Source organism: Ovis aries, chromosome 13, assembly GCF_016772045.2.
Source record: "Ovis aries strain OAR_USU_Benz2616 breed Rambouillet chromosome 13, ARS-UI_Ramb_v3.0, whole genome shotgun sequence".
NCBI lineage: Eukaryota > Metazoa > Chordata > Mammalia > Artiodactyla > Bovidae > Ovis > Ovis aries.
The window spans coordinates 75282273-75305593 of NC_056066.1; the positions used below are offsets into that span (position 1 = coordinate 75282273).

A 23321-nucleotide genomic window follows, 5' to 3' on the forward strand; every position below is an offset into this window, starting at 1 on the left:
CCAGCATCTCAGGTATAACCACAGCCTGTCCTCCTCAGCCCTGGATGAACATTAGAATGTCCTGAGAAAGCCCAGGTCCCACTCTGGAGGTTCTGGTTTAGAGGCTCTGGGACCTCAGTATTTTTTGAAAGCTCTACAGCTGGTTCTGTTGTGCAGCCAGGATTGAGAAAGCGTCCTTGAATTTAGAGATGTGGAACTGATGTCTCCAGTGGCTGTCCATGACCCTACGGGGTAGGGGGTTGTGTGTGCTCACCAGTTTGCCAGAGTCCCTACCTGGCCCCTTTCTCATCCCTGGAACCTGGTCGTTGCCAGCATCAGATCTGGAGAGCCGGATATAAAACCCTAGGGCTGCAGACAAGGCATGCATGCATGCTAAGTCGCTTCAGTCTTGCAAAGTTGACTCTTTGCAACCCCATGGACTGTAGCCCGCCAGGCTCCTCTGTCCATGGGATTCTCCAGGCAAGAACATCGGAGCAGGTTGCCATTCCCTCCTCCAGGGGATTTTCCTGACCCAGGGATCGAAACTGGGTCTCCTGCATTGTGGGCAGATTCTTTACCGTCTGTGCCACCAGGGAAGCCCACAGACAAAGCAGAGGAGGATATTCACACAGACACACAGACACACACACACGACTGTAAACAGTACTTATTGGTAGCAATTAAGATTAGGAAGGAGAGACTTTACTTTTTCTTTATGCAAATTAGTTCCATTCCATTAGTAATGTGAAACAGTTTGATACCAAGTATTATTTCCCTCTAATAACGATGCCTTTAACACAGCTATTGACTGTGCCAATCACAATCAACTGTGGAAAATTCTGAAAGAGATGGGAATACCAGACCAGCTGACCTGCCTGTATGCAGGTCAGGAAGCAACAGTTAGAACTGAACATGGAACAACAGACTGGTTCCAAATAGGAAAAGGAGTATGTCAAGGCTGTATATTGTCACCCTGCTTATTTAACTTTTATGCAGAGTACATTATGAGAAACGCTGGACTGGAAGAAGCACAAGCTAGAATCAAGATTGCCGGGAGAAATATCAATAACCTCAGATATGCAGATGACATCACCCTTATGGCAGAAAGTGAAGAGGAACTAAAGAGCCTCTTGATGAAAGTGAAATTGGAGAGTGAAAAAGTTGGCTTAAAGCTCAACATTCAGAAAACGAAGATCACAGCATCCAGTCCCATCACTTCATGGGAAATAGATGGAGAAACAGTGGAAACAGTGGCCAACTTTATTTTGGGGGCTCCAAAATCACTGCAGATGGTGACTGCAGCCTTGAAAGTAGAAGATGCTTGCTCCTTGGAAGGAAAGTTGTGAGCAACCTAGATAGCATATTAAAAAGCAGAGACATTACTTTGTCAACAAAGGTCCATCTAGTCAAGGCTATGGTTTTTCCTGTGGTCATGTATGGATGTGAGAGTTGGACTGTGAAGAAAGCTGAGCACCGAAGAATTGATGCTTTTGAACTGTGGTTTTGGAGAAGACTTGAGAGTCCCCTGAACTGCAAGGAGATCCAACCAGTCCATCCTAAAGGAGATCAGTCCTGGGTGTTGATTGGTAGGACTGATGTTGAAGCTGAAACTCCAATACTTTGGCTACATGATGCAAAGAGCTGACTCATTTGAAAAGACCCTGATGCTGGGAAAGATTGAAGGAGGAGGAGAAGGGGACGACAGAGGATGAGATGGCTGGATGGCATCACCGACTCAATGGACATGGGTTTGGGGGGACTCTGGGAGTTGGTGATGGGCAGGGAGGCCTGGCATGCTGCAGTTCATGGGGTCGCAAAGAGTTGGACATGACTGAGCGACTGAACTGAATAACGATGATGATAAGGTCAATGAAGATGAAGTAGAAAAAAAAAAATTGGAAAACCAAGGTGCTACTCAGCCCTTCATCCCTTTGCTTCCTGTGACCACGGTGACTCACATGACCACATGAAAACAGGCCAAAGTCTCCAAAGATTGTAACTTCCCTGGGTCCAGAAATCACTGGCTGGTTAGGAGCTTGGTGCTTATGTAAGGTCTTATTCAAATAATAACAATCCCGGAGCTGGTATCAGGAAGGGGGAGCTGAACATTCACATTTGTAATCTTACAGCAGTTGGGAACAACCTGGGAGAGCTGGGCAGGGTTATTACCTTCCTCTTTACACCTAGGGAAACAGGCCTGGACAGATAGGGTAAGGTCGGGATTGAGATGACCCATTGGGTCATCATAATGACCCAATTGAATTTTGGGGGCAGAGTTTTTAATGGCAGAGTCGGGCTTGTTCCCAGGACTGTTGATTTGCCACCCCTGAGTCTTGCCCCATCTCCAAAGGCATCTACCTGGCTCAAACCTAGAACATCTAACTATAATGTAACCTCCCCAGCATGACTGAAATATTCTTGAAGTGAAAGGCTCTTAGGAAAGAGTTCTTGCGTCAAATTTGGAAAAGAGCACCCCAGGGAGAACAAAGACCCCCAGGGTAGGTAGGTTTACACCTGTTCATTTATTTAACACTCACAACCACTTGGGCAGTAAGGATTTATATCTCCATTTTATATATTAGGAAACTGAGGCTTAGAGCAATTCAGTAACTGGTTTGTTTATTAATTGATAGATTCCACACATTTATTGATCACCTACTACATGCCAAACAGTGTTCTAGGTGAACAATACCATAGTTCACAGCAAGGAAAAGGATGGACAGAAGCTCCCTTGGAACTTGGAGTTCATGGAGATGGGTAATCAACAAATAAATCCTTCTCACTTAGGAGTCATGGGAAACTTCAATCTGAATCAAGGTGTAAGGTCTTATTACCCACTCTTTTTGATTCTTGGAACCCTTATACTGGTTTTTATATAATGGCAACTATGTAACTGCCACGTATTACCCACGTCTGTGTGCCAGGATCTCAATTCTCATGTACGCTTCACAATGATATACACAAAATGGGAGGTTTTGTCCTCATTTTATAGATGAGGACAGAGCCTTGGGAAGAGGCCCCTCTCCCAGCCTCATGAATGAAGAGGGAAGGAGAGGGCAGTGCTTAGCTCAGCCGACAAGACTGCTTTTGAAATGATGGCATCTTTGTCATTCCTAAAGGAAAGACATAGGTGGCAAGCCAGCTTTTTTTCTTTCTTTTTAGTTAATTTATTTGGCTGTGCTGGGTCTTAGTTGCGGCTCGAGGGATCTTTAATTGCAGCATGTGGGATCTAGCTCCCTGACCAAGGATTGAACCCAGGATCGAACTGCATTGGGAGCATAGTCTTAGCTACTGAACTACCAGGGAGGTCCCGAGCCAGCCTTCTCTGGGCAGAAAAAAGGAGAGGAAAGCATTGTAGAGTCTAGGTTCAAAAGCCTGGTGGTCCCCTTATTGGCTGAGGGGCTTTGGGCAAATACTTCACCATTCTGTGCATCAGTTTTGCCCTCTGTGAAATGGGCCACCCCTTCAGGGATGAAGTGCAGGATCTAATCGGAGCATGCATTGTAGCAGGATGCTGGAGAAACCACCACCCATGCGGCCCTGATCCCCCAGGCAGTGCAAGGAGCCAAGTGTGTAACAGAACTTCAGAGAAGCAGCGGGGCTGCCCTCCAAGACTGAGGACCCCCAGGGTCTTGTCCAGCGAGCCCTGCCCTGCCCCAGGTCTATCTCATCCTGGCACGTGCCTGTAAGCACAGATTCCAGATTCAGACAAAACTCGGCAACTAACGCACCATGTTGCTTTGGGCAAATCATTTTGCCTCTCTGACCCTCAGTCTCTTCATCTTTAAAATGGGGATGATCTTCTTCATAGTACGGTTATGAAGATTAAATGAGGGAATGGGTCTGAAAAATTTAGCACAGGCACAGGGCGTCTTTAGAAAATGGCAGCTCACATCACCCTCACTGTTGCTGCTCTAGGTTCCCCTCAGGGACCTTGAGCCTCCAGGAGCCTCCACCCTGGCCTGGCCCCTGACCAGAGTCTCCACTCCGTCTACCCCTGCCCTCTCCTCCTGCCACCGGGACAGAACACAGAAAGTGGATGAAAGGGAATGAATGTCTCTTTGCCCTGGAATTACCTGGTTTAGGTCTGAGGGCTGATCATTAACCAGTCCCTGCTCTCTGATCCCACCGCCTATGAAAGCAGGTGTCTGCTCCCGCCCCCCGCCGGGTCTCCTGCCTCCCAACATCCTGCAGAGTAGGGGAAGAGACTCTGGATCTGACACTGTGTGTGACCTTGGGCAAGCCCCTTCCCCTTCCTGAGTCTCAGGTTTTGCTTATTCTTTCACATAACTGGCTTTCACACTTTTTTCCCCCTTTGCCACTAAACTCTTGGGGGAGGGGGGAAGACTTCTGTGGGAGGCAGATTAACAGAAGAGGACAGACTGTAAAGTCGAGCAGACTGGATTCAAAATACCGGAGCTGCTGTTTTGAAACCACGTGACCTTGGGGACTACAATCAACCACTTTTTCAGTTTCTCCCTCCTTTTCCACTCTTCTAAATGAGGTCAATGCTAGTTCCATGTCATTCAAGGGTAAGGCCCTAAGATGAGACCTATTTAGCACGAAGTAAGTGCTCAACAAACATCAGAGACAGTTACTTGGAAGCTCAGGGTATAACGTATTATAAAGAGGGAGCAGCTGGTTTGAAATGATAGAAGGAGCAGAGTTAACTACTTGCTGCCACCCCAGTGACTATGAGGCAGTCTCTTGGAGCCCCAGGACTCAGGGGAAACAGTTTGAAAACTGACAAAGCCAATACTGAAATTGACCCCACAGACTGTAACTTGTCAAGCTCCTCTGTCCATGGGATTCTCCGGGCAATAATACTGGAGAGGGTAGCCATGCACTTCTCCAGGGGATCTTCCCAACCCAGGGATCGAACCTGGTCTCCTGCATTGCAGGCAGATTCTTTACTGTCTGAGCCATTACTAGGCATCTGCTAGGGAATACTCAAGATCTGCACACTGTGGTCCACAGGCTGAATCCTGCCTGTTGCCTGCCAGCTATGGTTTTAAGTGGATGGAAAAAAAATCGGTAGAAGAATAATGTTTTGTGATGTAAAAATTATACAAGGTTTTAATTTCAGCACCCACAAGCAAAATTTCATTGGACCACAGCCACACCCACTCATTTACATATCATCTATGGATGGTTTCTCCCTGCAAGGGCAGAGTTTGAGTGGTTGTGACAGAGTGGCCAGCAAAGGGTTAAATATGTTACCGTCTTGTCATTTACAGAAAGAGTTTGCTGACCCCTGCCATAGAACATCTCTTCCTGCCCACATGGAAGACTTTGACCTTGTATAGATCACGGCTTTGCCACTTCATCAACAATGTGATTGATTCTGGACATACCATGTCACCTCTCTGAACCTCCCCTGTAAAGGACATAACTATTTCTAGCATTCAGGGCTGTCGTGAAAAGAAAATAAGCAAGACCCTTGATTGCATGACGGAGAAATGCCCGTATCACAGTAAGTGAGATGAACTCAGATGGTGTGTGCCTGTGTACTCAGTCACTCAGTCGTGTCCAACTCTGCAACCACAGAGACTGTAGCCCCCAGTCTCCTGGAATTTTCCAGGCAAGAATACTGGTGTGGGTTGCCATGCCCTCCAGGGATCGAATCTATGTCTCCTGCGGCTTCTGCATTGGCAGGCAGATTCTTTACCACTCAGCCTCCTGGGAAGCCAACTTAGATGGTACATGAATCAGAGTTTAGATTTTTAACAGATAGGTAATTATCTTCATGCATATTCGAAAAAATAGCACACACAAGGGTCACGGTTTCATAGATAAGTCTTGTTGTGTTTGTTGGGGTAAATGATCGAAAGGTACTGCGGCAGACCCACCATCTCAGCTCTCAACACACACCTTCCATCTTTGGGTCCCAGGTAGCATCTGTCATCTGCAGCATCCTATTCACATCTCAGCCAGACGGAGTAGGAAGCAGGCAGGGAAGGACCAGAAGCTGCACACACCATTCCTACTCATACCCCATTGGCTAATCGTGATCACATGACCATATCTAACTGCGAGGGAAGCTGAGACATTCAGCCTTTTCTCTGCACAGTCATGTGCCAAGGTGGGGGTTCTATTATTAAAACTGCAAAGGAAGAATTGAGATTGCAATCTCTGCCCTCTTATATATCAATTTAAAAACCTCCTTGAAACACATCTGCATAAACATCTGAGTTAAATCTGAGTTAAATTCACCCATTCCAGTCCATCTTAGTTCACTGATTCCTAGAGTGTTGATGTTCACTCTTGTCATCTCCTGATAAACGGGGAAACAGTGAAAACGGTGGCTGACTTTATTTTTCTGGGCTCCAAAATCACTGCAGATGCTGACTGCAGCCATGAAATAAAAAGACACTTACTCCTTGGAAGGAAAGTTGTGACCAACCTAGACAGCATATTAAAAAGCAGAGGCATTACTTTGCCAACAAAGGTCCATCTAATAAAGGCTATGGTTTTTCCAGTGGTCATGTATGGATGTGAGAGTTGGACTATAAAGAAAGCTGAGTGCCGAAAAATTGATGCTTTTGAACTGTGGTGTTGGAGAAGACTCTTGAGAGTCCCCTGGACTGCAAGGAGATCCAACCAGTTCATCCTAAAGGAGATCAGTCCTGGATGTTCATTGGACTGATGCTAAAGCTGAAACTCCAATACTTTGGCCACCTGATGTGAAAAGCTGACTCATTTGAAAAGACTCTGATGCTGGGAAAGATTGAGGGCAGGAGGAGAAGGGGACGACAGAGGATGAGATGGTTGGATGGCATCACTGACTCAATGGACATGGGTTTGTGAGGACTCCGGGACTTGGTGATGGACAGGGAGGCCTGGCGTGCTGCAGTTCATGGGGTCACAAAGAGTTGGACACGACTGAGCAACTAAACTGAACTGTGTAAACAAAAAGAAAGACGTTTTAAAGCAGACAGGATATGGCAGCCATTTTGAAATTAGGAAGGGAAGACCAAGGGAATCACAGAGAAGCCAGTGAACAGTCTTGACATCCCTGTGTCTGTGAAATGACCTGGCACTGCCCTTCTCTGACAAGGAAGATAACCCTTTGTTCTTTAAGTCACTTGCAGACAGGCATCCTCTTATCTGCAACCAAAAGAATTCTCACTGATGCTGCTGATTCCACGGGGAAGGGAGTGGGCTCTGTAGCCAGGCTGCCTGGGTGCAAAGCTGTGCTCTGCCATTTGCATGCTGTGTGACTCAGAGAAGTCAGTTCTCCTCTCTGAGCCCTCATTTAGTCATTTAAAGATATGGCAGCCACTTGTGTTTTGTCACCTTTAGAACACAATTTCTGAGATTTAACTGAGTCTAATTCCTCAGCTCACAGTAGGTTCTCATTCTGTGTTGCACGAGGCCACTCTTATTTATTTATTAATTTGGTCCCTTTTATCCCCATTTCCCAATTCTGTCCTTTTCAAAGCAACCCCTCTGATGCATTGAATGTGTAGCTTTTCCTTTGTTTATGTTCTTGCAAAATGTTCTGTCTTTTCTAAGTATTTTTAATTTACATAATGGTGTTGTGTTCTCTTGGGTCAGCCCAAACATTTGTTTGCGTTTTTCCATGAGGTGTTACAGGTTTCCCTGATAGTTCAGTTGGTAAAGAATCTGCCTGCAATGCAGGAGACCCCGGTCCAGTTGCTGTGTCGGGAAGATACCCTAGAGAAGGGATAGGCTACCCACTCCAGGATCCTTGAGTTTTGATGTGGCTCAGCTGGTGAAGAATCCGCCTGCAATGTGGGAGACATGGGTTCGATCCCTGGGTTGGAAAGATCCCCTGGAGAAGGGAAAGGCTACCAACTCCAGTATGCTGGCCTGGAGAATTCCATGGACTGTATAGTCATGGGGTCGCAAAGAGTCGGACACGACAGAGCGACTTTCACTTTCACTTTCATAAGGTGTTACAGAAAGCCCAGCGAACTTTTGGGCCAAACCAATATGACTCATTCTGGCTTTCCCAATCACAGCTAGGTTTTACAAGATTTATATAAATATGCGTGAATGCTAAGTTGCTTCGGTCGTGTCCGACTCTTTGTAACCCTTTGGACTGTAGCCCGCCAGGCTCCTCTGTCCATGGGATTCTCTAGGCAAGAGTATTGGAGTGGGTTGCCATGCACTCTTCCAGGGGATCTTCTCAACCCAGAGATCAAACCCACATTCCCTGTGGTTCCTGCATTTCAAGCGTATTCTTGACTGTTGAGCCAATGGAGAAGGCTTATATAACTTTATATGCCTCTGAATCTTTCCTCCAGAAAGCAGTTTGGTGCTCAGTGAGGGTGCTCTCCACAACCTACCTCCTCCATTACTGGCGGTGGTGGCTGTATCTGAACCCTGGCCTTGACCCAGCATACCATAGGGATTGCTGCGCCAAAGATGGTCACATGACATGAGCCTCCTTCTGGACTTTTGGTACTTGCATTCAGGGTTAAATTTCTGCATTCCAGGGTATATGAACCCTTAATTTTATTAAATATTTGCAGAATGCCCTTAGGAAAGGCTGATTGTTCACACTCTGTAGCAGCAAAGAGAGTTCCAGCGGCCCCCATTCCTGCCAACATTGGGCACTCTCCAGCCTTCTTATTTTTGCCAATCTCACTGAAGTACATTTCGTTGTTGTTTCAGTTTACATAGTACCTACTTCATAAGGGTGTTTTGAGAGGCCAAGGAGGTAATGTACGTAAAGTGTTTAACTCATTGCTTAGTACATAGTAAATGCTCAATAAATGCACTTTTTACAAACGGTACTGTGGTTTGATTTAGCTAATCCTCAGTTATTCTCATTATTAAACTTGGCACATAGTAGGTGCTCAATAAGTGCATCCCCTCTGCCTTCCCCGACATGGCTTGATCATTCCCACTCCCACTCTCCTACCCTGGTGGAGTTGCTCCCAGTCCCTTCCCACAGACTTACCCGCAGTCTCTTCACTCTCCCAGCTGAGGTCCTTATGAGAATCCCTGTGGCCGAAGAGACTCTTCAAGATGGCATTGGCGATGGGCAGCATCATGGCGGTAGAGGCAGTGTTGCTCAACCACATGGACAGAAACGAGGTGGTCGCCATCATCCCCAGGATGAGCCTGGGAACAGAGGGAGTTAGGGGCAGATCTAGAACCGGGGCCCCTGGTCCCAGTTTGCATCCCACTTGTCTACAGATGGAAAGTCAAGGCCCAGTGAGGATAAGCCAGTGACCAGTGGAAACCAAATCTGCTCAGCATGCTTATTCTAGCTCTTAAGGAAATTGACTAGCTGTAGGTAAGTGAACTGACCTCAGGTACCCAAGGTAAAATAGTTCCAGAGGGGAACCAACCTTAAATTTTCTCTCCTTTGCCCCCAAATCCTCAATAGCACCCATCGCAGAAAAAAAGATGCCTTGACACCAAGATTTTTCACTATTTTACCCTCAACAGTCTTTCCAGCCTCCTCTCCTTCATCCCTTCTTCCCAGGCACCCCTCTCAGGCTCTGCTGAATTTCTCATCAGCCCCCAAACATGCCTACTGATGCCCGGACTGCCTGCCATCACTTGGTCCTTCCCACCAATAGGAATCCAAATTTAGTGGGGTTTTTTCCTTTACATTGAACTCTTAATCCACCTGGAATTTATTTAGATGTATAGACAGCATATTAAAAAGCAGAGACATTACTTTGTCAACAAAGGTCCGTGTGGTCAAGGCTATGGTTTTCCAGTGGTCATGTATGGATGTGAGAGTTGGACTATAAAGAAAGCTGAGTGCCGAAGAACTGATGCTTTTGAACTGTGGTGTTGGAGAAGACTCTTGAGAGTCCCTTGGACTGCAAGGAGATCCAACCAGTCCATCCTAAAGGAGATCAGTCCTGGGTATTCACTGGAAGGACTGATGTTGAAGCTGAAACTCCAATACTTTGGCCACCTGATGCAAAGAGCTGACTCATTTGAAAAGACCCCATTGCTGGGAAAAATTGAGGGCAGGAGGAGAAGGAGACAACAGAGGATGAGATGGTTGGATGACATCACCGACTCAATGGACATGAGTTTGGGTAAACTCTGGGAGTTGGTGATGGACAGGGAGGCCTGGTGTGCTGGTTCATGGGGTCGCAAAGAGTCGGACACGACTGAGCGACTAAACTAAACTGATAAAGCAAAGTCAGATCTAAGAAGATTTTTTCTAATGAATCAATTATACCAATATCTACCATTTATTGAATCCTTCCCTTCCCCACAGATCTAGATTTCTTCCAGATTATTTATTATGTGTTTTAAAAATCTGCTTCTGAACTAGTGTCATACTGTTTTCATTGTTATAACTTTAAAACCCTGAATATTCATTGGAAGGACTGTTACTGAAGCTCCAATACTTTGGCCACCTGATATGAGGAGCCGACTCATTGGAAAAGACCCTGATGCTGGGAGAGACTGAGGGCAGGAGGAGAAAGGACGACAGAGCTTGAGATAGTTGGATGGCATCACCAGTTCAATGAACATGAGTTTGGGCAAACTTGGGAGATAGTAAAGGACAAGAGAGCCTGGCGTGCAGCAGTCCATGGGGTCTCAAAGAGCTGGGCAAAACTTAGTGACTGAACAACAACAAACCCTAAAACGCATTTGACAGTAGCCTCAGCCTCTCTTCAGTGTCAGATATAACCTCCTCTAGGAGGAAGTCACCTGGGCGGCATCCAGCTTCTCAGCCTCATTTGCTCCCCACGTGGCAACCAAGAGGAATTTTTTAAAAATGCCAATCTAGTCATGTCAATCCCCAGCTTAGAATTCTTTAAAGCAGAGATTCATAGACAGAGGGGCCATGGATATAATTCAGGACGGAAATGATGGGAGTAAATGAAGCTCTACTTTACTAAGATCTAATATTCCCTCATAGGTTAGTTGGTAAAGAGTCCGCCTGCAATGCAGGAGACCTGGGTTCAATTCCTGGGTTGGGAAGATCCCCTGGAGAAGGGAAAGGCTACCCATTCCAGTATTCTGGCCTGGAGAATTCCATGGGCTATATAGTCCATGGGGTCCCAAAAAGTCAGACACGACTGAGCAACTTTCACTTTCACTTTCACTTCAATAGAAATTGAATATTTCCTTCAGTGATTAATGAAAACAATAAAGTTCAGTATTATTAGAAGGGACTTGGTTACAGCCTCAAAACTACAATTACTAGGTTGTCACTAGATCTCATCGTTTATTGTGTTAATAAAGAAGTTCATATGGTATTCTCTCAGAAATTTTTTTCTATCACGAATTTGTGTGGTTTTAAAACATTATTTGGATAAGTTCATTTTGCTGTGATTGTTGTTGTTTTAAGTCCTACATGTGCTTTATGCATTTAAATAACATTACTGGGAAGGAAGCCTTAAGATGCAGCAAACTGCAAAAAAAAAAAAAAAAAAAAAAAGAACAACAACTTCATTTTAAAGGCCATTCAGTTCTCTTAAAATGAAAGCCTGAATCCTATCCAAGAGTCCTGAGGCCCCGCACGAATGGACCCTATCTCCTTGTCTCTCCAAGGCCATCTTTCCATCCACTTCCCACCCACTGGGTCACCTTGGCTGGTAAATAGAAAATCAGGATGACAGAGCCAGTACTTACTGTGCAGACTCTCATATCATTATTTTATAGGCAGAGAGAGGTCACTCCCAGAACAGGAAAGGTAGGATTCAGCCCCAAGTCACCTGAGTCAAACTGCTAACACGGCCCCTCTCTAAACCTACTGGACACGAATCCCTGGGGTGAGGTCTGCGAACCAATGTTTCAACTGACTCCCAAGTGATTCTTATGTAATTTTGAGAACTGCCCAAGAGCCTAGCACTGTGTCTGGCACACAGAGCGGGGCTCACTAAATATTTGGGGAATGAATGAACAAGTGGATGGTGGGACATGATGAGTTTGTCACTCCGGATGATCAGAGCAGGAAGGGTGGGGCTGGGCTCTGAGAATGGGGTCCCTCTGCCTCCCCACCCCTGGGCTGGACCCCATTACCTGGCCTTACCTGGCTGGCTGGACCCCGGTGAGCATCAGGACCTTGAGGGCAATTCTCCGGTGCAGGTTCCACTCCTCGATGGCGCTGGCCATGATCAGACCGCTGAGGAAGAGGAAGTTGGTGTCCAGGAAGTACTGGGCGCAGACCTTGTTGGAGGGCAGGATGCCCAAGAAGGGGAAGAGGACGATGGGCAGCAGGGCCGTCACCGAGAGGGGCAGGGCCTCGGTGCACCAGTACACCGCCATGAGCAGGATGACAAACAGGCAGCGACCTTCCTGCAGCGGGGAGATGCAAGCTTAGGAGGGTCAGCAGAGCTTGGGGTGGCGGGGACAGAGGAGGTCCTGGTGCAAGGCCCATCCCTGAGGCACATTCCTTGGGGAGGCAGTGGAGAGGGTACGCGCCCAAAGCTCAGACCTTGACCAGGTGGTGTCACCGATCTGAGCCTCATTTTACTCAACTATAAAGTGGGGGAGCCATACCTGTCATTTTATAGGACTGTGCGAAGGTCACTTGAAATACCCCCATTGTCTTTGAAGCAGTCCCTGAGATGAGCACGAGAGTGAAAGTGGTTTGGGGGACTTCCCTGGCGGTCCAGTGGTTAAGACTCAGTGTTTCCACCACAGGGGGCACAGGTTTGATCCCTGGTGGGGGAGCTAAGGTCTTTCACGCCACATGGCACAGCCAAAAAGAGAGAGTGTGTGAAAGTGAAAGTAGTTTGCTTGATGGGCAATCCTAGAGAGCTCTGAAAGGGCACTGAGGAAGTGAAATAGAGAAGGAAGCCAAGATGCCGTCTTAACGAGACGGTTACCACTGTGGGCAGGTGGGGTGCGATCTTGATCAGGACCCCTGAAGAAAGGGTAGATCAGGCCTCAGTCCCCCCGGGAGGCAAGGAAGCTGCCAACTCTTGGTCATCATTGGTTGAGGGTTGCTTGTGGGAGCGTTAACTCCCCAGCACTCGGGCCTGCCCTGTGCAGCAGCTGGAGAACATGCTCCTGCCGAGCATCCTGGGTTCAGTAAGAAGCTGCTGGCCTGTGCAGGATGGTGAGTGCCAAAGGGGATGCAGAGAGAGCAGCAGAGGCTACTGCTGCACCCATACACGGCATTTAGCACCATGTCCAATACCTGGTACACACTCTATGAAGAGTGACAATAGTTACTGATATTTATTGGGTTATTGGTCTTCCCAGGTGGCTCAGTGGTAAAGAATCCACCTGCCAGTGTAGGAGATGCAGGTTCGATTCCTGGGTGGGGAAGATCCACTGGAGGAGGAAACAGCAACCCACTCCAGTATTCTTGCCTGGAGAATCCCATGGACAGAGGAGCCTGGTGGACTATAGTCCACGGTATTGCAAAGCAGTCAGACATGATTTAGTGACTAAACAACAGCAACAACCTTGGGTTATTAAGTACCAGGTGTTGTTTATTCCTCACAAAATCCCAGTGAAGTAGGTGCAATTAATATGACCATTTGATGGATTGGCAATTTAAGATGCAAGGAGGTCACTAGCGAGGCAATGACTGTGAACCAAAGCAGTCTGCCTCCAGAGCCAACTCTCTTAACCAAATTGTCAGCTGATTACTAGAATCTAGGACAGCCTGACAATGCAATTTCAAAGATCCAAAGCAAAACAGATTGAGGCTGATTCAAACGCAGTCTATTCCAGAGACATCCTCACAGACACTCGGAAATAATGTTTCACCAACGAGTTAGGCATCTCTTAGCACGGTCAAGTTGACTGATGAAATTAACCTGAAAGCAGATGTTTATACCTTACTGGTTTTCTCCTCCACTAGAATGTAAACTCTAGGAGGGCTGGGATTGTGTCCCTGAAGCCAAGAGCAGTGTCTGGAACTTTTAGTAGGAACCCAAAGTATTTCTTGACGTGACTAATACTTGTAACTCAGAGACAATGCTCACAGTACTTACAACTCACTGTCTTCCATTCCGCAAACATTACTCCTGACCAGACTGGGAGTTGAGACTAGGAAAATGACTGAGATATTGTCATGCACTTTTACCAGCAAATCTGTGCCAATCACAGGACCATTTTCAATAGTTCTTCTCAAGCTCAAGTGACCTTATCAGACTCTACCCACCCAGTATTCCTCAAGTGGTGTGCTGGGAAATGTTTAACAACTGACTCTCTGAAAAACTGCAGCTATGTGTGTGTAAAAGTTCTTAATTACTATTCAATTCAGCTAAGAATTCACTCAAGTCATCGATCAATGAGTTTAGTTCCACTATGAATGTGTGTGTGCTAAGTTATGTCTAGCTGTTTGCAACTCCATGGATTATAGCCCACCAGGCTCCTCTGTCTAGGAATTTTCCAGGCAAGAAGACTGGAGAGGGTTGCCATTTCCTACCAGGGCATCTTCCAGACCCAGGGATTGAACCCGTATCTCCTGCATTGGCAGGCAAATTCTTTACCACTAGTGCCACCTGGAATGTTAGTTATATTTTCCTTTATATTAATTATTAAGACAAAATGGACTCAATGACTAGTCCATTTATCAATGGTGTGTCTTCTTTATTGAATCAAATGATGGTTTTCAAATACTGGAGGAGGGGACTTCCCTGACGGTTCAGTGGTTACAACTTTGCCTTCCAGTGCAGGGGGGTGCGGGTTTGTTCCCTGGTTGGAGAGCCAAGATCCCACGTGCTTCATGGTCAAAAAACCAAATCATAAGGCAGAAGCAATATTGTAATAAACTCAATAAAGACTTTAAAAAAATGATCCACATGAAAAAACGTTGGACCAAAAGTTCCTCATTTTTTGTGCTATTCATAATGTCACAGCTATAGACAATACATTTTAAGTGTGATCTGCATTTTTAAATTTTCCCATCACCTTAAGACTAGACAAGCACCCAAACAATAAGCCAAGCCCTGATTTGTAGTGTTTACTGATTTCTGTGAGATGAGTGCAATTGTGCAGTAGTTTGAGCATTCTTTTGCATTGCCTTTCTTTGGAATTGGAATGAAAACTGACCTTTTCCAGTCCTGTGGCCACTGCTGAGTTGGAAGGAATGATGCTAAAGCTGAAGCTCCAGTACTTTGGCCACCTCATGCGAAGAGTTGACTCATTGGAAAAGATGGGAGGGATTGGGGGCAGGAGGAGAAGGGGACGACCGAGGATGAGATGGCTGGATGGCATCATGGACTCGATGACCGTGAGTCTGAGTGAACTCCGGGAGTTGGTGATGGACAGGGAGGCCTGGCGTGCTGTGATTCATGGGGTCGCAAAGAGCTGAACACGACTGAGCGACTGAACTGAACTAAACTGAACTGATTTCTGTGGTGTGAATACCTCCACATGGCTGATTTCAAGCCACCAACTTACATCACTGGGCACAGAATGCTCAGAGATGGACAGTATAACAACACTATACAGTATTTCCACTGCACATTTAGAGGTGAATGATAGTAGAAGTAGATAACCATAGGTGTGAATAACATCAAGACCTTACAAAATAGTAACACAACTAGGAAGTAATGAGCTTTGACTATATACTACCTTTGTTTTGATACATTTTATTTAATACCAGTTCATAAAATTTCACCTTAAATAGGTCAACAACTATGTTCAACAACCAGCTAGCAAAATTCATGAAAATCTAGCCATTGGGTCTCGTGAGCCAGAAGTACACAGGCTCCAGTCACTGTTGTGGGCCTCCAAGCAGAAGAACAAACATGGAAAGCCCCCAAGGAGTCAAGGTCATTCTGGTGCAAACTTGATATTCTTCAACCCATGTGTGGTATCATGCTCCATCATGCATCCATCGTTTAAAAATAATACAACTGTTTGCTGTCAAAGCTTGCTGCTGGCTTTGGAAGATACGCCACATCTATCCTGATTTATATACCACCTGACAGGCCAATAGGTATTTGAAAAAGATATCAAGCAAATACCATAGGCTGGGTGGCTTAAACAGTAGACAATTATTTTTCACAGTTCTGGAGACCAGAAGCTCTGAGGTCCAGGTGTCAGCAGATTTGGGGAGAACTCTGTTTGTGACTTATAGATGGCTGTCTTCTCCTTACGTCCTTACTTGGTCCTTCTTTGGTGCCAGGCATAGAGAAACATGCTTTCTTCTAATAAGAGCTATAATTTCATTCCCAGGCTTCCCAGGTGGCGCTAGTGGATAAAGAACCCACGGGCCAAGGCAGGAGACCAAAGAGTTTTGGGTTCGATCCCTGGGTCAGGAAGATCCCCTGGAGGAGGAAATGGCAACCCACTCCAGTATTCTTGCCTGGGAAATCCCATGGACAGAGGAGCCTGGCAGGCTATGGCCCATAGGGTCGCAAAGAGTCAGACACGACTGAAGTGACTTAGCACATAGCACAATTCCATCCCCACCCTCATGAACTGATCTAATCTTACAGCTTCAAAAGGATACTAAATAGATAGTATGAACCACTTGATACCAATAAATTTGATAACTTGGAGGAAATAGAAAACTTCTTGGAAAACATAACTTATTCAATTATTAGAGAAAGAAATAGAAAAACTATTTCATTGACTTTGAAAGAAATGGAATCAATCATTAAAAATCCCCCTGCAAAAAAACAAAAAATAATTCTAAGCCCTGCTGGCTTCAATGGTAATTCTACCAAATGTTTAAGGACTAAATAATATCTATCTTACCCAAATCCTTCCAGAGAATAGAGGGGAAAAAGGAGCACCTCTCAATCCATTTTGTGAGGCCAGAGTAACCCTGTTACCTGGGTTATCCTGACAAAGGTATGAAGCAAATGGAAAAGAATATTATAATAGTTGAGGTCACTTGGAAAATTTGAGCTCTGAGAAGCTCTGTTTAGAACTGCCTTCTCAATCCTGCCTCCCATCAGTATGCAGCAGAATAATTATAGTAATAATGACAACCACCAACATGTTTTGAGTATTTATTAAATTCCAGGCATTTGACATGTATTAATTCATTTAACGAGAGGCCCTATTATTTTTCAGAGGGGATTACAGAAGACATTGGTTTAGTCATGCGTGTGAAGCTATGACCCAGATAATTCGGTCCCATGGTGGTGTTGCAATTCGTGAACGGCACATCTAAACAGAAATTCTAATTTTTAAACTCTTTTCCCTTAAACATTTAAAGGACTCCGAGTATAACGAGAGCTAACAAGTGCTTACAACTGGCCAGGTACTTTTCCTAGTAATTTACATGCATTAGCTTTTTCCATTCCATAGCTCCTTTTGGAGGCAGGTATTATTAATATCCATTTTACTGATGGGACAACTGAGGCAAAGGGGGTAAGCCAGGTATCTTGCCCTAAGTTAGTGAGGCAGACCCAGGATTTGAACTCAAGGTGGCCTGACTCCAGAGTTTGCGCTCTGTACTGCTTCACATCTCTGCATGATCCGCGGCTGCCCTTGCCAGATTCCTGCTCTAGATCTCTAGCATCCGTGGAATCTCTCAAATTCCTAGATCAAAAGAACCCCTCTGAAGCTCACTGGCCTGGCCTTGCCATCTGTGTCCCTCCATCACGTCTCATCGGTGCTCCCACTGTCCCCAGAGAAGATGCTTTTAATGACTATCAGGTCCCCTCCCAATTTCCCCATTCCAGAAGCCTCACCCTTCCATTTTGTCTTCTCTAGAGCATGATCTAACTGGAAGCTATCATCCTTTATATGAGAGCAACCACCACCAGCACCATAGTAAGGCTACTAAGAACCAACATTTACTGAGAACGTACTACGGGCCAGACACCATTCCGACTACTGTCCCTGCATGATCTCAGTTTAGTTGTGACTGTCACAACCGCCTTATGAAGTAGGCCCCAGGCTTATCTCCGTTTTACAGATAAGGAAACTGAAGCACAGGGTGGTTAAGTAACCTGACCAGCATTACAAAGGCTCCCAGGTGGCACTAGCGGTAAAGAACCTGCCTGCCAATGTAGCAGGCATAAGAGACGCAGGTTCGATCCCTGGGTTGGAAAGATCTCCTGGAGAAGGGCATGGTGAAAACTGACCATTCTACCTTCTATGCAGAGATCATGCATGTGCATTCAAGTAGCTGGAGGATTTTAATTATTAATACTTCTCAAGAGTGATGGGGAAAGTCATGGTCTTCAGGACCACGTGGGTTATAGGGGAAGAACGTCCCCTATACATTTTTAGAGCAACAACTGGCGAGAAAAACAAACATGACTTTTAAAATATTAGCTTTATGAGCTACAGTTAACACACAATAAAATGTATCTATTGTAAGTGTACAGTCTGTGTTTCAACAAATATATGAACCCACGCAATCACCATCCCAATCAAGACACAGAACATTTCCAGTAAAGAAATGTGGAAAATATGTACAATGGAATACGACTCAGCAGCAATATGTATGGACCTAGACATGAGCATACTAAGTGAAATAAGTCAGAAAGGCAAATATCATATGATATAACTTATATGCAGAATCTAAAAATATGATACAAATGAACTTATGAAACAGAAACAGACTCACAGACATGGACCACAAACTACCATATATGAAAACAGAGGGCCTGCTATACAGCACAGGGAACTATAGTCAGTATTTTATAATAAATTATAATGGGAATGAACCTGAAAAAGAATATATATATATATACAATTGAATCACTTCAATGTACACCAGAAACTTGCAAAACACTGTAAATCAACTATAGCTCAAAAAAAAGAGACACAGAACATTTCCATCCCCCCAGAGAGTGCCCCTCAGCCCCTTTCAGGTCAGTCCTCAGGACCCCTTCAAAACATGGCTATGATTTCCATCACTATACCTTTTTTCCTCCTCTTCTGGGAATTTACTTAAATGCTCAGTGTAGTGCCTGTGGTTCATCCATGAGGCTGCGTGTGTTTGCAGTTTGCTCTTTTTCATAGCTGCATAGTATTCAGTTCTGTAAATATACCACTCTTTCTCTGAGATCTTCTTGCTTATGGAAACTGGAGTGTTTCTAATTTGGGATTATTGTAAATAGACCTGCTGTAAATATTTGAGCACTTCTGCTTCAGGAGTGACATCTTCCCAGTCCTTTAGTGCAATAAATTCTGCACATTATATGATGGGAGGGGGTGTTGGTAAATTCTGGGATGCCTGGGTGGCCTTTCAAAGGCTTTTGAGTCCCAGGCCTGGATTCTCTCTCTCCCTTTCCCCTCTTTTCTCCCTCCCTCTGTTTCTCTAGCTCTGTCCCACTTTCTCTTCCCTCTCTGGGTGCTCTTGCTAGGAGGTCAACATCCATCTTTTGTGGAGAAATGACTCCAGATCCAGCACGTGTCAGCCAGAGGGGGTAACCCAAGGGAAATGGCAGGAACCGGGAAGTCGATCGTTGGCCCTCACGGGGCTTGGGCAGTAAGTGGGTCAACAGTGTTTTATTGCCTCGCTGGTTAGGAATTGGAGCAGGGCCGAGGTGACCCCAAGTAGCTCCCCTGCCTGGGCTGAGCTTCCTGTGGGCAAACTGGATTCAGAACTGCCAGCTGAGTGCCAGGCATCTGGTGAGGAATTAATAAGTACTGCTGCCCCTCACCCCCACCCCTCCACCCCTGCAGTCCTCTAGGCCAGAGCTGAGTTCCAGAGAGCTAAAGTCTGCCAGGAGGCCTGGAGATAGGACCAGAGAGCTGGTCTGTAGACGCTAAGCTGTGGGCTCTCAGCGATTCAGCCAGCCAAGCCGGTTCCCACCTCCAGGGCTTTGCACCTGCTGCCTCCTCTGCCCGGCCTTCAGCCTTGATATCTGCCTACCTCACTCCTCCTTGTTCAGCCTCATCTCAAAGGTCACCTCTTCATGGACCACACTACTGTCCACGATCTGATCCCACAACCCAGCCTCATTCTTGTCAAGCACTTTCCAATGACTGGAGAATTTATTCATTCACTTATCTTTAGCTCTCTTCCCACCAGACCTCAAACTCCACGCAAACAGCGTTCTTGTCTGTGTTTGCTCACCTCTCTCTTCAGGGCCTCAGTGGACATTTGTTAAATGAATGATTGTGTGTGTGTGTGTGTGTGTGTGTGTGTGTGTGTGTTTAGTCAATCAGTTGCGTCCGACTCTTTGGACTGTAGCCTGCCAGGCTGCTCTGTCCATGGGATTTCCCAGGCAAGGATACTGGAGTGATTGCCATTTCCTCCTTCAGGGGATCTTCCCGACCCAGGGATCGAACCCATGTCTCCTGGTCTCCTGTGCTGCAGGCAGATTTTTTACCCACTGAGCCACTGGGGAAGCCCAAATGAATGACTAAATGCTCTAAATCAGGCATCACAAACTCAAGTGCAAGGAATGATTTGATGAGTGAAGTGGGCTAGCCTAAGAAAAATCACTTAATTTTCTGGAGTCTGATTTGCACTTCTGACAGTGCTGTGGGTACAGGCAACCGATCTTTCAACACAGGAGAAAAATCACCAAGTTTGCTGATAAATTACAGCTGGCACTGGGCTTTCGTGTCATGGGTACAACAGGGAGAAGTGGGGACTCTGGTGAAGTGGGGCGTATAGGCCCCTTGAAAACAGCAACTGCCGCTCAGCTCCTGACTGTTGCCATGGGGCCCAGGATGCCAGCTCTGGTTTTTCAAGAGAGGCTTTAAATTGTGCTTTTATGTGACATTTCATAGTTTCAAATTATTTGCTCATTAAAATGAAAGTACGGGCCAAAATAACCCCCCAAATAACCCATGTCTGTAAAAGGCATCAGACCCATGGTCACCAATGTATGACGTCTCGTCTAAATGGTCTTAATGGGTGGAAAGTCCCAGAAAAGAGCTCACATGCACACAATCCTGATCTAATGTCAAGTTGTTGATGGATTACTAGGAATCACAGGATGCTCTGTGAGAAGTCCCTGTTCTGTTTAAAAAGCCTCATTTTACAGGGACAGAGACTGAGGTCACAGGAGAAGCCACACGGAGCACAAGAGCAGATCTCACGGTTCCTGGTCCAAATAGTGGATCAGGGAGCGGGGTCCAGTGGGGTTGGTTTTACTCCGGCACACAGCACATCTGAGCCACCTCTACCTCTGGGCCCCCTGTTCAGTGAACTCAGACCAGCCACCTAGCCACAGGGAGAGTCAGTCTGCGTGTCTGCCAAATGGAATCTTCCTTCGATTCCCTCAAGGGCAGGTTTGGGTAACAGCTAGTGTCACATGAGCCCAAGGCTCTGTTCCTTTGAATTTTAACCTCTGGAGTCCAGAGGTCGGGGGAGGTGTCTGCTCTTGCAAGCTCACTTTCTGGGTCATCTCAAGAGTCATCAGTATGCCCCTCGGGCACCCTGTTCAGTCTGGATGTTCTGCTTCAGGAAGGGGAATTTGCTGAGATGGCACGGGGTAGACGGAGGTGTAGCTCAAGGTGAAACATTGCTCACAGCCCCAGCCTGCGCCCTCTGCCAGCAGAAGCTGCCGTGACTCAGCTAAAACTCTCAGGGGGGATTACCCGAAGGAGACTGCAGTCCGAGAAGACTAGGGTGAGAAGCCAGAAGGCTGGTCCTAACTATGAAAGCTGATTGACCCCAGAGGCCAGCATCTGGAAGGACTTGATGCGGATGTGGTTGGGGGATGGATGAAATGGAAAGTGGTCAGATTTCTTTTTCAGAAGGGAAAAGAATGCCAAGGAAATCTCTAGAACTGTCCAAATATACCCGCTCTGGGCCACTGGTGGCTGTGTAAGTTTGAATTCATTAAAATTAAGTGAAATTTAGAATTCCAGGTTCTCAGTCACACAAGCCACATGCCAAGTGCTCCACAGTTACATAAGACGAGTGTCTACCATTCTGGACAGAGCAGATCTAGAACATTCCCATCACTGCAGAAGTTCTCCTGGACAGAGTCATTCTAGAGGTTCAGGTCCGAGGGCCAGGAAACCTAGGTGTAGTGCTTTTGCCCCTGGATTCTTGTGTCACGTCACTGAGTTCATCCATCTGCAAACTGGGAATAATAATAACGGTGCAATACCTACATCCTAGAGGATCCCATGAGAAAGAATGCACGTAAACGCATTCTGAAATGCGTACTTAACAGGTAGAGCAGGAGTGAGATTACAAATGAATTTCTTCATTTTTCCAAATTTCAACTATATATGTACATTTTTTTAAAATAGACATTCCCTGAATACATATGTAATGTATCTACAAAATGCTGACGTTGCATCCTCTTTTCTGAGAATTAGGAAATACTTCATTGTGCAGAAATTTGAGGCCAGCCTGATTTCTTCCCCCTTACAACTCATCAAATTTTTTGCCTGAATATCCATAACATTATTTGGTTTAATCCTCAATTCATTCATGTTGCCATGGCATAGCTCAGAGTTGATGAGTCTCTATACATTTTTTTTTAACTTGGAGACAGAAAATTTGCATATGTTTTAAATTAATTTGACTTCAGAGTCATTTAATTAATTAATCCTCTAGAATTAGAGGTAAACTAATTTCTACTATTAAAGATTCCAATATTGTTTTCTGCTTTATTTGATTTCTTTTTCTTCTTCAGCAACACCAATTATGCAGAAGTTGGATTTCCTTTGTCTTCCATATTGACCACTTTTCTTTCGTCCTTTCTTACTCTTTCTTACTTAATTTTGTTCCATCTTCTTTAGCCTGTGTAACAAGTTCTTGATTTTGTTTTTAATAGTTTACATTTTGCTGTTTCCAGTAAAGCTTGTATAACAGTGTGGCTTCACTTTTCTCTGTCACCCACTTTCATTTCTCTTCTGACACTGCTTTTCTCAACTCCATCTACTTTTTATTCTCTTCTTTGAACCTTTTATTTCTTATCTTGAGATTTATTTTAGGAAGGTCATCATTTCTTTATTTTTTTTGTGTGTATTTTACAGAGAAATGTCAGTTCAGTAGTTTCTCTGACTTCATAACACAACTCTTCCAGTATTTTTCTTTATTTTTCATTTGATGTTCTATTTCCTCTTATTTCTCACACAACCTTTTTGTAGGTCCCATGCTGGCTGCTTATCACAGATATTTGTTAAAGGAAAGTGTGTGGACAGGAGCTGGAAGGAAGCTGGGGCGGGCAGGTAACCCTGTGGATTATCTTAGATCCTTTGTCACCAGTGCTGCCCTGAAATATATTAATATCTCTACTCTAAGCAATAGACTTGGAGTGGAGATTAAGTATAAAGACCTAAGAATATCACAGTTCTTCAGTGTCTCCTTGAGTAAGTCTCTGACTCACTGAGAGAGAAAATGAGAACCCTTAGAACCAAACGGCGGATTGCTATCTATCCTTTCTCTCACCTGCCGCTTTAACACCCTACTTCTTGCCAAGGGTCTTCAAGTCTCTTCATCCGGTTCATCTGAGCTCTGAACTGTCACATACATCTCAGTGACTCTCCCTTCCCCTGTGCATGCTTCAGGCTTTGCCAGGATTAGGAAGGGTTCATAGAGT

At 45.4% G+C, this 23321-nt stretch overlaps 1 protein-coding gene across 2 annotated transcripts in view; it reads right to left on the reverse strand.

Moving 5' to 3' along the window:
• The window catches only part of SLC13A3 (solute carrier family 13 member 3), an 86652-nt gene that overhangs the window by 46362 nt on the left and 16969 nt on the right, over window positions 1-23321 (reverse strand). For both annotated transcript variants that reach the window (XM_042230225.1, XM_027977271.2), the window contains exons 2-3: window positions 11963-12228; window positions 8909-9072 (exon numbers count right to left, since the gene is read on the reverse strand). In XM_042230225.1, coding sequence (XP_042086159.1) covers window positions 8909-9072; window positions 11963-12228 — 430 coding nt within the window. The remainder of the gene's footprint in view (window positions 1-8908; window positions 9073-11962; window positions 12229-23321) is intronic.